This window comes from Chrysemys picta, chromosome 2 (genome assembly GCF_011386835.1).
Source record: "Chrysemys picta bellii isolate R12L10 chromosome 2, ASM1138683v2, whole genome shotgun sequence".
Classification (NCBI taxonomy): domain Eukaryota; kingdom Metazoa; phylum Chordata; order Testudines; family Emydidae; genus Chrysemys; species Chrysemys picta.
Window position 1 is genome coordinate 280,971,981 of NC_088792.1, and position 15,566 is coordinate 280,987,546.

General features: G+C 42.5%; 1 protein-coding gene across 27 annotated transcripts in view; it reads right to left on the bottom strand.

Moving 5' to 3' along the window:
- PTK2 (protein tyrosine kinase 2) overlaps positions 1 to 15,566 on the bottom strand; it is a 359,211-nt gene that overhangs the window by 58,368 nt on the left and 285,277 nt on the right. For 26 of the 27 annotated variants that reach the window (XM_024102644.3, XM_065586258.1, XM_024102653.3 and 23 more), the window contains 4 exons: positions 6,985 to 7,085; positions 4,704 to 4,819; positions 2,912 to 3,012; positions 287 to 376 (listed from right to left, as the gene is read on the bottom strand). In XM_024102644.3, coding sequence (XP_023958412.2) covers positions 287 to 376; positions 2,912 to 3,012; positions 4,704 to 4,819; positions 6,985 to 7,085 — 408 coding nt within the window. The remainder of the gene's footprint in view (positions 1 to 286; positions 377 to 2,911; positions 3,013 to 4,703; positions 4,820 to 6,984; positions 7,086 to 15,566) is intronic. The other variant, XM_065586272.1, reaches the window with a different exon arrangement.

Below are 15,566 nucleotides of genomic sequence, written 5' to 3' on the forward strand. Positions count from 1 at the left end.
AAATTCCTGTTATGACTATGGGTCTCATTTTCATTTACCTTAAGGCCTCCTGTTAGGAGTGGTGAAAAGGGGCCTTAAGATCAAGGAGATTCAGGCCCATGGTGTACAGAATGAAAAAGCGTGGAGAGCTATAAAGTACCCAGTAAGAAGTCTGATTTTGAGACAAGTAAAACAAACACTGGAGAGGAATTGGAAATTGTTCAGTTTCCATTAATAAAAATGGAACCACTAATAATCTTCTCCTCCAACAGTGCATTTGAGAAAACAATCATCCATATTCACTTACCAAACATCCACACATCACTAGCTGAGGTAAAACGTCGGAAGTTGATTGACTCTGGAGCCATCCATTTGATAGGTAATTTTCCTTTGGAAGCTATGGAGAGATGAAAGAAAAAGGTCATTATTTTAGCTAATAAGCTCTCAGTATAGATGTTCTTCAATAAAATAATTTAGGGCCAAGTCCTAGCTCCAGCAAAGAAACTCGGTCAGGCTTTGTACAATAAACCTCTGTGGATGCCCTTTGGCTCTCGCACCTTCTTTCCTGTAAGAGTGAGTGGGTGAGGAAGAAATAATGGCTAGTAGACCTGCAAGGTTGTGAACAGACTCATCCAGCACCGTTTCAGAGGGTTCCTCACCCCCTCTACAGAAGTCATGGAAATCTGCAATCTCCCTTGCAACAGAACCACCATAGTTTTACTGGAGGGAGGGCCCTCTATGACTGAAAAGGAAGAGCAGGATTTGCTGCTAAAGATACAGCTATACAGCGATCAGCATTATAGTGCTAAAAATAGTGGTGTAGATGTTGTGGCTCGGACTTTGAAGCCTAGGGAAAGGTGGGCTTCAGAGCCTGAGCTCCAGCCTGAGCCAAAATGTCTACACAGCTATTTTTAGAACTGTAGCACAAGCCTCAGAAGCCTGACTCTGTCAACCGCGATTCTGAGACTCACTACCACAGGTTGCACAGATGTACCCTAAACGTACATACATTGGATGAGCTTCTCCATTCCTGTTTCAAGTTAATGCTTTTTATCTGAAGGTATTTAAACTACACCTCTACCTCGATATAACGCTGTCCTTGGGAGCCAAAAAATCTTACTGCATTATAGGTGAAACCACGTTATATTGAACTTGCTTTGATCCACCGGAGTGCGCAGCCCCACCCCCTGGGGAGCACTGCTTTACCGCGTTATATCCAAATTCGTGTTATATTGGGTCGCGTTATATTGGGTCGCGTTATATTGAGGTGGCGGTGTACTACAATTAGCAATTAATTTGTACCAAGCTTGAAGCTGCCATACACAATCTCACATATGGAGCAACTATTTTTTAATTGAACCACGAAAAAGTTAGCTTGTTTGTTCTAAATTTAAAAGAATGCAACAAATATTTGATGGTTTCAGGTAAATTTCTCCTTTAACCTTTGTAAGAAAGTAGATGAAGGTATTTTGTACATATTATGATGGGACATCACAGACACCAGGAGCCCTACTGGAGAACAGGGGGGAGGGGCCAGGTAAGGAGCTTTTAAAGTATGGTGCAAATTTAGAAACATTTAAAATATTTTGACATATTGTGAGATAAAAAAATTATAAACATTGTTCCTAAATGTGCATCCTATCACTAAAAATGCTACTTACTTAACCCTCTATAAAAACAAATTGTATTCTCCTGTCAGGGTCCTTATATATCAACGGTTCTCAAACTGTGGTTTGGGACCCCAAAGTGTGTCGTGACCCCCTTTGAACAGGGTCACCAGGGCTGGCTTAGACTTGCTGGGGCCCTGGGCTGAAGCCCGAGTCCCACTGCCCAGGGCTGAAGCCAAAGCTTGAGGGCTTCAGCCCTGGGTGGCGGGGCTCAGGTTATAGGCCCCCTGCCTGGGGCTGAAGCCCTTGAGTTTCAGCTTTGGCCCCCCTGCCCAGAGCAGTGGGGCTAGGACTTTGGTTCCCTCTCCCACCCGGGGCGGTGTGGCTCAGGTGGGCTCAGGCTATGGTGCCCCCTCCTGGGGTCATGAATAATTTTTGTTGTCAGAAGGGGGTCGCAGTGCAATGAAGTTTGAGACCCCCTGCTATATATCATGCATTGTGGGGCATCACATCAGTGCTCGAGCCAGTCAACTTCAGTCTGGGAAATCCCAAAGGGAAAAAAATGTACGTTTCAAACCTTTGTGTAGCGAATATCCCTATCCCAAACTAATTGAAAACAATTTTCAGGCCCCTGGAACTCACCCTCAGGTACTTGGGCTGTGGCATGAATATGGGCATATGTTAAATGAATTTCAAAACCGTAGATAATTTTTGATACTCTAAGGGCTTGTCTACATGAACATTTAGTTTGCTGCAAACTGGGGTGTGAATCTACTCCGCACTGGCTGCGCAGTAACTGTCCCTGTAGACCCAACAATCTGGGTGGACTCTGCTGATGCACCCTAATAGTTCATTAGTGGGCTTTCCTCTACTCCGCTTTGAAACTAACAAACTCTTAGTGCGCATCGGCAGGGTCCACATGGGCAGTTAGTGTGTGGCACGCTAGCGTGGGGTAGATTCACGCTCCAGCTTGCTGCGAACTAAATGGTCATGCAGACCAGTCCTAAGAGTTGCAAAGAAAGCAGTATAATGCTGCCCCCAAACTGGAATTATACCCATAAATGAATTTCCTGTCTTTCACCTATTTAAATTAACCATGTGATTTTTTTTCAACAGCTCTATGTGTGAATTTATTTGCATCTGCTAAACTGTTTTACTTTGTATTTTTATGTAATTAACCAGATTTCCTTAAACTAATTGTTTTGATCCTTTCAACTTGTTAGCATACACTCAACTGCTGTGATTGGCAAATCAGCTCACTGACCTGCAAGAAGAATCCCAACCCTGCCACTGTAGTTTAGGTCCATTAAGTCCCGACTCCTTACCTTTATAGTAAGTACTGTCTTCCATATATCGGGACAAACCAAAGTCACCTAATTTCACGCAATCAGTGGAGGATACCAGCACATTTCTAGCAGCAATATCCCTGCCAAACAAACCAGAAATTTATCATTTATAGTCATCTGTTTTTTAGATTCAGGTTTTCTTAAAAACAGAACCTTTGTTACAGACCAGAGGTGTCAACTCACTCGGTGGAGCGAACCAAACTACATTTTTAATGATGGTGTTTGGGCCAAGAATATAAAGTTCAAGTTGTATACCACCAATGATACCCAACAGGATTGTCTACTGATGACAGTGGGAAGTTCACAGAAAGACTGAAGTCACAATATGGCCCATATGAGTAATTAAATTTTGATGTGATGAAGTTATTATTGCATTCTGCATCACTTTGGGAAAAGGAGTGGAGACACTTTCAGGACCAGCATTATTTCTACCTTTTGTTAACCAGCAATTTGCACAAGCAATTATCACATTACATCGGCACACACTATTTGTTGAACAAATGCAGGTTTCATAGCCCATGTATTTACAATCACTGGATCAATAATTTAGGTGGTAGGTCTTAGCAGCTAGAATAGAATTCTTTGGGGAAGCAGGGGGGAAGGGAAACTCCTTGATATCACAGAGGTCAGGAATTGGGGTAATGTCTTTCCTGTAAAGCAGGAATCAACTCATGCTCTTTGCAGGAAGGGCTTGGATTTGAAGGGAGGCCATTGTTCTCATGGGAAGGCCTGGAGGTTCTCTCATGCAGTTGCCTATATGGGACGGCAGACACTGGATTCAAGTGGGCTAGTTATGACTGGGACATGTTAGGAACTTTGGCTTTCAGCACTGAAGCAGGTGAGTGAAAACCATTGGCAGCTTGGGGTAGCTGCTTTCTTCCATTAAAATCACTGCTGCTAGGACAAGCTGCCTTTACATATTTTTTGCTGATAGAGATTTTAATAAAGTCACAGCCACTTGGTCAAAATTCTAGTGCCTATCTCTGTCCTCACTGTCCTCTGCCATTTACAAGACAATATGTCACTTAAACATACATAATTTATACACTTATACAAATAAAATGCTTAAGTCCAAATTGGCATACATGGAATCTTCATGTAGAAAATTGTTGGCTGTATATAACAGTGCCAGAGATAAAGGTCTTATGGCCTGTTTCTTGTCCTACACAACTTAAACTAAAATTCCCCTCTCTCGTATGTGTTTTTAAAATTCACTTGTTGGTTAAGCACAGGCATTTCCATTACAGAAACATTTCTGTTTTCCCTGTTCTTTAATTCAGGATGAGCCTGTTGCCCTCTCAGATTTGATTTTTCATATTTTGAAGATTACAGCTGACTTGAAACTTTGAAAAATGTTGGCATTGCAAAGCAATAGAGCAGCTGGCAACCCAGTCTTCTGACTAAAACCAGGCACATACTTCAAGTCAATATAACTGAGGCCCAGCAGGTGTCACCCTTGACAGTCTATGTCAAAAATGTATTTTTGTAGTGGATTCTCTAAAATTCAGGAAGTTCTAACACGAAGCTGATGTAAACACACATACAAGTGGCTTTTTAAAAGTCTCAAAATACTGTTCCACATGTGACACACTTTTCTTATTGGGGAAATCAAGAAAATAATTGAAACCATTCGAGAGTGCTGATCTGTGCTTTAAACATTTCCTTCTAGCGAACATATCTAATATTCAGCAACTCTGCCAGCCCAGATATTTGTAATAATCTATGAACCCTTTTCCTTAAATTGAAAGTTTTCATATAGATATAATCTTACCTATGTACAAATCTTTTGCTCTCTAAGTAGGCAAGTGCTGTGCTAAGCTGGTAAGCATAGAGTATCAAAGAGGCCAGATCCAAACTGTATTTTCTTACTTGCAAAAATGATCTCAGCTTTTGGATAAAGAAGAAAAGAGAGAGATGTCATGACAAATTAAAAATGAATCTGAAGAAGAGAGAAATCTCTAATCGAGATTTACACATTTAACAGTAGACAATCCTCCCCTTTAAACTGGAATAGAAAAGAAAGTCAGTTGTCATACAGAAAACACATGCTTTGGGCTAAATTCAGGCTCTCTCTAATGTGTGAAAAGAGGTAGCCAAGTGGGATGCAATTTTTGCACCCCACTTCCGTCCTCTTGAAGCCAAAGAGCTCAAACACTGCTGGGCCCACTTGGGTCAGGTGCTCCTGAACCTCTCCACATGTTCACTCCTTGGGAACTGCTCATATTGCTGACATGAACAGTCTCAGCAGGTAACTGCATGGGGTTTGTACCCACACCTGGGCCAGCCTGAACACAGGGCAAATTGATATTGCTTGGGCCACATTAATTTATGCCCGTAATTGCACAGATTTTACTAGAGGCCTGGATTTAGCTCAGAGGAACTAACAACACTACATAAATGTTCTAGAAAAATAAGTCTAGCAAAAGGCAATTATACCACAACAGCGTAGCACTGGCTTTTGTTTACAGGATTAAAATAAAGATTGAGAAGAAAGTTGTAGCTGAGAAGGAGGATTTGGGAATTAAAGGGAAGAAGTGGCATCTCTGAATAAAGGAATGGAGACAAATTGTGCTACCCACTTTGGACAAATCTAACAAACTATAGTTTAATCTATTTTATTCAGATATTTTCATATTGCATTATAAACCATGTAATTACTTCACCTCTAAAGTTTTTCAGAAATGTCTGATTTAGAGAAAATGAGTCAGAATTAAAAAAAATCTGACATAATTCCCGTTTTAAAGACAGCAGATTACTTAGCATTTCTCTTGGTTGTGTGGATTAACAAGGAAAGTCTTCACTGCTGGGGCCTCCACAAACAAAGGGACATTCAGAAAAAGAAATGTAGGTTCATCGACAATGTACTGTGAAAAGATCCCTACTCCTGAAGATGCTATCAACTGCATTAACGGAGGTGAAACAATTGCAGATAGAAACTGCTTACAGTAGGTGAAACTTCATGATGTAGTAGAGATCACCTAGAGTTGTTCTGTATTAATGAAAATGCTGCATAGGTTTGCACCTGCTAAATGGGCTCATTTACAATGGCACGGAGCAAAGCTCAACAAAGGCCATTCAGGATTAGCAAAGAAATGTGGATGATTCCCCTGCGATATTTTTCTGCTATGGTTTTCCTCATGAGACACTCACATAATACGAGATACTCCAGCATTCTTCTAGTGTCAAACAGCACAGTATACATATTTTTGAAAATGTTGTTTATAAAGCTTATTTATAATTTCACCTTACAAACACACTAACATGTTAAGGCTTTACAGAACCTTGCTAAATAAATTCTAATATAATCACAAATTCAAAATTATGATTACTGCCATACATTAACTGTGCACATAAGTGCTATTGTAGGAGGCTGCTACCAATGAGGGTCCTACCTAGGCCGTGCTAAATATTAATGCATCAGCTGAAAGGCAGATGCCTTTAGCAATGACTATTAGTGCTGTAACTGCATGACACGTCACATGAACTCAGTTTTCTTGGAATAAAAAGCAAAAAGGGCACAATATGCTTTCCTGTATCTCTCAACACAGAAGACAAGAAAGTGGATATTCTTAATCTTGTTTTTTAAACTATACTCCATAATCCCTGAAAGGAAGTGGAGCTGTGAAATCTCTTCTGTGCAATATTTTGAACTGAACCATTTGTGTCCAGATTTCACGGTCTGAAGCACATACATTTTAAATAATTCACAGTAACATTCTTTCTATTCTATATCACCATGTGCACCTCTTACTTGACACAGATATTAGTTCTCACATTATAGCAGCAATTCAAAATATCTCTGAGAACCATAGCCTAAATCAACCCTGATGTAAACAGGCTAATTCCCTTGACTTCAGTGGAGTTATGCCCAATTCCATCAGGGCTGAATTTGATCCCATGATCCTGGACTTCACTTGTTTGATGAATTTGCCTTAGAGTGTAATATTTAGAACCCAATCCATTAGACTGAATAAGCAGTTCCCCAATCCCATATGAAAGTGTCTGTGGGATAAGAGGGAAGAAGAAAGAAGATACTTGGGAATTTATCATACCTCCCCTAGTGTACAGAGCTCCATGATTATCCAGACTGGGTTTTCCGTAATAACTCCAATCAACTTCACAATGTGGGGGTGATCAAACTGACGCATTGTTACTAGAAAGGAGGAAGCAGGTTTACTCATTAAATACAAAATCTGCCTGTTAAAGCAACAGCTGTTAAATGAAAAATGTTTTTGTAATAAGAGGATTCATTTAACAAGCTTTTACTGTAGGTCTGAACCAACGGTCATGTAAGGACATATAACCAGATTGTTTTGAGCCTGATTCTCCACTGCCTTGAATATTGTCTAGTCTTTTACACCTATGCAGAGAGAGTCTAAAATGCTATCTGATCAGAATACTCTCTTTACAGTGATGTAAATAACTACAAGGTATAATGTATATCTTGACCAACCACAGAGTATTAGTTATTTTTAAATGACGTATGATGATAGGTTACTCACCTTGTGCAGCAACTGGAGTTTTTCGGGATGTGTCCCCCTGTGGGTGCTCCGCTTCAGGTGTGTATGTGCCCCTGCACCTCTGATTGGAGATTTTTGGTAGCAGTGCCCATTCTGCCCAGGCATGCACCCTACACATCTTCATGCCCCATCCTTAGGCTATATTGGGCTGCGCACACAAATCGTTCTCAGTTCCTTCTGTATGGCAAAGCCCACAGAGGCAGCTCTGAAGCAGAGGGGAGGAGGGTGGGTAGCGGAGCACCCACAGGGACCACATCTTGAAGAACTCCAGTTACTGCACAAGCTGAGTAATCTCTCCATCTTCTTCTTCAAGTAGTGTCCCTGAAGGTGCTCCAATGTAGGTGACTCCGTAGCAGTAGCCCGTTAAGGAGGTGGGAGTTTCAGAACAGAGTCCATTACTGAATGTGCCTACTGCCCCATCTGATTTTGCAGTGTCAATTAGGATGAAGTGGTCAGAAAATGTGCGCACCGAGGACCAAGTTGCAGCCCTGCAGATTTCAGTAACCAGACTGTATTGAGTAGAGCTTTGGTTGTAGACTGTGATCTAGTAGAGCATGCAGTCACTCTTAGGGGAGGTGTAACCTCAGCAAAACCATAATAGGCAATAATATATCCAGAGATCCATTTAAAAAGTCTCCAAGTAGAGACAGGAGCTCCTTTAGATCTGCTCTAGAAACAAAGAGTCTAGAGTGGGGGTTCTCAGCCTTTTTCTTTCTGAGGTTCCCCCCCGCCCCAACATGCTATAAAAACTCCATGGCCCACCTGTGCCACAACAACTGTTTTCTGCATAAAAAAGCCAGGGCCAGCATTAAGGGGTAGCAACCAGAGCAGTTGCCTGGGACCCCACGCCACAGGGCCCCCCCATGAAGCTAAGTTGCTCAGGCTTCTGCTTTGGCCCTGTGCTTCAGGGCTTAGGCTTTCTGCTCTGGGCCCCAGCAAGTCTAAAACTGGTCCTGTTTGATGGACCCCTTGAAACCTGCTCACGGCCTCCTAGGGGGCCCTGGACCCCTGGTTGAGAACACTGGTCTATGGGTCTTCCTGAATGGCCTAGTCCTGTCCAAGTAAAATGCTAATGCCCGCTTAACGTCTAGTGTATGAAAAGTAGACTCCTGTGTAGACTGATGAGGCGTGGGGGATGAGTGGGGGGAGGAAGGTGAATAGTTTGCTTGCCGAGGACACTTCAGATAAGAACTTCGAATGAGGTCGTAAAGATACCTTCTCCTTGGAGAAGTAAAGGGAGTATCTGTCATTAGAGTTCCCATTTCCCCAAACCTTCAAGCAGAAGTGACGGCCACCAAGAAGGCTGTCTTCATAGACAGTTGTAGCAACGAGCACATAGCTAATGGTTCAAAGGGTCGTCTCATAAGATGGTTAAGAATCAGATTGAGATCTCAAAACAGTGCAGGAAAAGATTGATAAGTCCTTTTAGGACTCTCGCTGTAGTTGGATAAGCAAATACTGAGAAAACTTCTACTGGCACATGGAAAGTTGTTATTGCTGCTTAATGAACCTTGATGGAACTTACAGAAAGGCCTGAATTTTTCAATTCCAATAGGTAATCCAAGATCAAGAAGAGAGATAACTGGATAGGAGAAAGATGATGCCAGTCAAACTAAAGGCTATATCTTCTCCATTTTTGAAGGTCTATCTCTATTAGATTCCTTTCTGTTATTTAATATCTTTTGTATTTCCAATGAACATGTGATCTCTAGTCCTGAGAACCACTGAGGAACCAAGCTTGTAGTTGCAGAACGTTCGAATTGGCACGAAGTGTCTGACCCACATCATGAGACAACAGGCAAGGTTTGACTGGGAACCACAATGGAGGACAAGCTAAGTTCCCTCTAAGCTGCGCAGCTGGGCAGCTAACCAGCAGGCTATCAAGTGCCGTGCACTTGAGGTGTCCCTCCTCCCACTGCCGTGCTGCACCTGCCCTCTGCCTTGGAGCCCCTGGCCAGCTGCTCCCGGGAGCCTCCTGCTTGCTGTGCAGAGTGGGGGAAGGGGAGGAGAGGGCTGATGTCAAGGTGTCCCACTCCCCCCACCCCAGTACCCCAACTCCGCAGACGGGGGGGGGGGGGGGGGGACGACACAAGACAGGGCTCAGGACGGAGGGAGCTTGCTGGCAGCTATTGAACAAGCAGGCTTCAGACTGCTGAGTGCCAATTTACTTAAAAGGGCAGCGTACTTAAAGGGGCAGCGCATGTCTCTCTCTCGCTCTCTCACACACACACACACACACTCACCTCCCAACACATACCTGTATTATTATTGTTGTTGTTACTTGATACTGCTTTCAAAGTGTGTTTTAGTGTTTTGACTGGTCTATTAATTTCATAATTTTAATTTTTCTCTTAGGCTTAAAGTTAATTCTTTGAGTAGTGAGTTCTAAAATGCCTAACCTGTCCTGGCTGGAGTAAAAATATATATATATATAAAAAAAAAATATATATATATATATATAGGTTTTTTGTTTCTACTGTTGGCGCACATCTGCACTAACTACCTAGATATGGTGCACATGGATGGAAAAAATTAGAGGGAACACAGAGGGCAAGAGGTGAGTTTGATCAGATAAGGAAACCAAACTTGTCTTGGCCAAGTTGGTGCAATCAAAATGACTTTGGCTTGGTCCTGTCTGACCTTCAAGAGCAATGGAGTTGGAGGATATGCACAGAAAAGACCCTTTGTCCATGTAATAACGAAAGCATCTCCTAGAGATTGGGGATCGAGCCCTGCCTCTGGAACAGAATTTCCTGCACTTTGTGTTGGCTGCTTTGGCAAAAAGGTTGACCTCTGGAAATCCCCAACCTGCAAATATTTTTTTGAGAACCTAAGAGTCAACTGCCATTAGTAATTTAGGGAGAAACGTCTGCTCAGGTTATCCACCATGGGGTTTTGTACATCTGGGAGGTAAGAATCTGAGATGACTATCCAATTGGCTATGCACCAGTTCCAAAGCTTTACTGCTTTGGTGCAGAGTGAGGAGAAACATGCTCCATCCTGACAATTGATATAATACATGCACACTGTGTTGCCTGTCATGATCTTGGTGGACTTGTTTTTGAGCAGGGGAAGAAAGTGCAGGCAAGCATTTCTGACTGTCCTTAACTCCAACAGATTGATGTGTAAGTGCTGTTCCTATATCCATCTGCCTTGGATTGTCTGAGGACCAAAATGTGCTCCTCATTCCAAAAGGGAAGCATCTGATGTTAATACAATTGTAGGAGGATTCTGGTTGAACAGGATTCCTGCACAGACTCTGGATGGATTCATCCACCAGGTGAGTGACTGTAGGACCTGACTTGATACCAATACCTGCTTGCTGAGAATGTGTTTGTTGGGTACAAAAACAGTCCTGAGCCAAGCCTGGAGACACCCAACATGGAGTTTTGCATCACAAAATCACAATCTGCCATACGTCCCAGCAGTTGCAAACATGGCTTTGCTGGATCTTGAGGGATGAGCTGCACTTTTTGGATAAGGTTCTTCAAGAGGGTTATCAAAGTTATCGAATCCAGAAGTGCTCTGTCAGGGTGGTTCTCTGTGAGTCCTTTCTAACGTCAAGTACAGACCACATTCACTCCAGGCCATTTTCATGACCACTATGCTTTATTATACTGTTCCAGCAGGCCATTGCCTGTAGTGCTATTTATACATTTACAAGTCCAAGCCAGCTTCCCACCCTTGCTTCTGCAGGGAAGGGTATCTACTCAGACAACTGAACAAGCATGTCAGACATCTGAAATTCAGGATAGTATCCCTAGCAGTTATAATTCTGTCCCTAGAATTAGCGGACTGGTTTGCAACCCTTGACTTCAAAGATGCCTACTTCCACGTAGCAATTCATCCTCGACCTCTTAGCTACTGGTTCAGGTGGCCTATGGAAGACAGAAAATTGAGCAGGGTGGGATCTTAGTGCCAACTGAGGCCTGCTAAATTTTCTTTGTTTACAGGCACATATATCCCTAAAGGCCTAACTGTTGCCCCATAGTCCTTTAGGGTATGAAGCGAGTCAACCATGGAATCTGTGGAAAGCTAGATAGAAAGATAAATCTTCCATAGTCGATTGTACCTCCCACGGAAACCCAGACAACTGAAGTCAGGAAGCTTGCCTCTTCACTACCACAGTGGAAATAGACCTGGCTGCAGTGTCCGCTGCACTGAGCGAAGCCTGCAGTGAAGCTTCTGCTAAAAGCTGACTCTCCTTTACTGTAGCACTGAACTGTTCCCGATTTTCCTGTGGTAAATGGTCAATAAAAGCATTAAACTTCTCATAGTTCAGGCAGTCATACATCTCTACCCCAATAGAACGCGACCCTATATAACACAAATTTGGATATAACGCGAAAAAGCGGTGCTCCAGGGGTGCGGGGCTGCGCACTCCGGTGCATCAAAGAAAGTTCGATATCACGCGGTTTCACCTATAACACAGTAAGATTTTTTGGCTCCCGAGGACAGCGTTCTATCGGGGTAGAGGTGTATGTTGCATCAGCACCTGGGTGGTTAGCTATCCTGAACTGAAGTGTTGCTGTTGAATAGCTCTTACGAACAAACAGGTCCGGACATTTCTGGTCCTTGTTATAAGGGGTGATTTTTTGGATATGCTGCTTTCCCCTTTCATAGTGGATGTGACTGCATCCACAACCAGAGAGTTTGGTACTGGATGAGAAAATAAAAATTCAGAACCCCTGGGTAGTATGTATGTATGTGCATATGTATGTATGCGTATATATCAGCCCTCTTGCATGTAGGGGTGGGCCGTTACTGGACGTTGCGAGATGAAACTGGCAGGCTCAGGAGGGCTTCATTAATTGGCAGTGCCACCTGTGCTGGGGCAGAGGTGTGTAAGATGTCCAGGAGCTTGTGATGGGAATTCAGACTTCCTCCAGGGATACTTGCAGGTTGTCAGCAATCCACTTCATCAGGTCCTGGAATTGTCAGAAGTCATCAGCTAACGATGGTGGTGGTGGCATGACTGCCTCATCCAGTGATGACAAAGAGATGTTTGTGAGGGGGGTAATCTTTTTGTCTGCCCTTGCCCTCTTGCTCTTCAAAGGTCTTCTCAGGCTCAGAATGAAGAAGAGGGATGGATAGTACCAAGGAACGAGGTCTTCTATGTTTTCAGTGAAACTGAGTTGAGGTCCCTTAAAATTGCTGACAATACATTGCCCATGAATTGCAGGAAGGCCAGTGAAGTGCAGTGATAAGGCATGGGGGAAAGAATCCAGTGCTCTCATCCCAATTATTGGAAGGCAGAGGTCTGGTGCCTTGCATCTGCAACAGGGATTAACATCTCCTGGAATAAATTGGAGATCCTTGAACACAAAGTTCAGAGTCTTAGTCAGAATGCTCTTCCACATATTGTATCAGAGGTGACATCCCATCCTCATGGATAGTCGAAGATGGAGAAGAGGTAGGTCTCTCAGAAACCTAAGCAGACAGTGACCCAGCTGATCTCAGTACCAATAGGCATCCAGAAGTTGCAAGGAGCAGAGACTCAGGCTCATTTGGTACCACTAGATAAGTTCATGGAGCACAGGCCCATCAATGGCTACTAGCCAGGATGGGCAGGGATGGTTCCTTAGCCTGTTTACCAGAAGCTGGGAATGGGCGACAGGGGATGGATTACTTGATGATTATCTGTTCTGTTCATTCCCTCTTGGGCACCTGGCATTGGCCACTATCGGAAGACAAGATACTGGGCTAGATGGACCTTTATTCTGACCCAGTATGGACATTCTTATGTTCACGTCTTTTGGGTACTGGAATTCCTGCAGTATTGGAAACACAGAAGAACTCAGTACCGGCACCAATGATGCTGCAGAGGGCACTGTGCGAGGCACTGGTGTCGGTACCAGGGGGGTTGAGTATTCTAATGAAGCTGGTCTCTTGGTAGTAGTAGTCTTCGGTACCGACCACATACTACTAAGGTCAGAGACTTAGCTGAAGACTTAACATGCTTCATGGTACCCAGAATACTCGGAGCCTCACTAGAACTCCTCTCGGGGCCTGAGGCCTCCAGTGACTGGATCGTTTTTGATGAGGAACTTTCTCATTTTGCTTCTCTTATTCCCTTCCTTATACTTGAAGTGGGAAGCTCTTGGTACCGGTGGTATGGTTATTGGTACCTCAATCAAGGAGAGCGCTTGAGACCAGGATTTCGGTGCTGTCTTCCTCTTAGAAGCTCTCAGTGGCCTTGATCTCGAAGACAATGGGGTACTGGCAGATGTGGAGGGTCTCTGTACCCTGATCCAAAGCCAGTCTTTAGGCTTCTTTCATCCTTAATGGTCTATACTTGATTTCCCTATTTTTAATGGGATAACCATTTAAAAGAAGAGCAGATTTTACACTTGCAGGGAATGTGAGTTTCCCAAGCAATGAATGCAGTGGGAGTGCCCATCACTAACAGGGACTGCTTCTTGACAAGAAAGGCACCTTTTAAATCCCAAGGAGCCAGGCATCCCCAACAGAAGAGAAGTTATTCAAGCTCCTCAATAGGGGAAACAGAAAAACAAAAATGCATTTCTTTTAATAAAAGAGGAACAAAGGTTCCAATTATAAAGTACTAACTATACAGCTAAAACATTAATAAAAGGGGGAAACAGGTACATAGCAAAGAGGCACATATTAGACTTCATCTCTGGCCAAAGGTGGTTGAGAACGATGTGACGGTGGTGTGCCCACGCAGCCCTATATAGCCTTGCTATGGGGCACAAGGATGTGTAGGGTGCATGCATGGGCAGAACAGGCACTGCTACCAAAAATCTCTAAGGCATAGGGGTGCATGTGCACCTAATGTGAAGCACCAACAGGGACAATACTCGTTGAAGAACAATTTATGAATAGTTCAATTGCACATTTCTTATTTGTTAGAAAGCAAAGGGAAAAGTAAAATGTATAATTCAATAACCATATAAAAATGAATTTCAATGCTATATGATACCCATAGAAAATCTCATGTAATGATTTGGTTTACATCAGATTTTATTTGCTATGGGCATAATTAACTTATTTTTACTCCCAGCAGTGCAATAACGATACCTTTCATGTAATAGTTGTACACCGTATTTACTAATGCAATGGGGGAGATAATATTTGCTAGCTGAAGCAAAAACATCAGCCTTTTGATTAGGTTTGATCTCGTGACACACAGCAAGCTTCCTAAAATATATCTTAAAATTATGTTTCCTTTATCTTTGCAGCTCATACTGTTGTGGTGGCTCAACAGAAATGTATATTCTTCCCTCAAATTAAACGGCCTACTTTAGTTTACATAATATGGGCCAAAAAAAAAAAAAAAAAAAAAAAAAAACAAACCCCTCTATACTTCTGGCTTCTAACAGCAGATTAATGCTGCAAAAATGAAGGATTTTTGTACCCATAGTCTCATTAGTCCAGGAGAGTCTTCTCAGCCTCCACACTGCTGTCATGTAATTAACACATTTCACAATAACCATCCCTATTATATTCATAAGAATTGTCTAGTTAATAATTCAGTATTGTACCCCCCTGTGAGAAAACTTATAGAACTTAGACATAACAAGGTGCCCTGTGATTATATTCCCTTTGAAACTTTATAATACATTTATTAAACAATATAGGAAATTAACAGTATACATACAGCAGCATACTTCTCTCACAGAACAAAGCAAAGGTATAAGTAGAGGTTGGTTTAGTAGGGTAAGTCGAGTTGGATGATAATGGATAATAAAGGATTACATTGCATTTGTGGCCGGATCCCTTCCCTTAACCATTCACTTCCAGGCTTTTTTGAAATAGACAATTTTTGCAAACTAAGTGTCTTTTTTGGTGGTTTAAAGGAGGGGACAAAGCTACCTGGACTCCATTGAAATTCACTTCCAGTCTTAACTATTAGTAAATACAATTTATTTCTTTGGGAACAGATTGCACCATGATCTTGAAAGCTTCAGAGTGCTCTTGTGATAATCACAGCCAAAGCAGTTTTAAAAAAAATCAGATTTATTAATGTGGAATACATTGTATTGATTTGATTATGAAGCAGGAAAGCAGCTTAAATTGACCAGAGAGGTTCCCTTAAAATGAAGTTACTGCTAAAAATAATAATTCATTATTTTGTCTGATAGGGTCTTGGC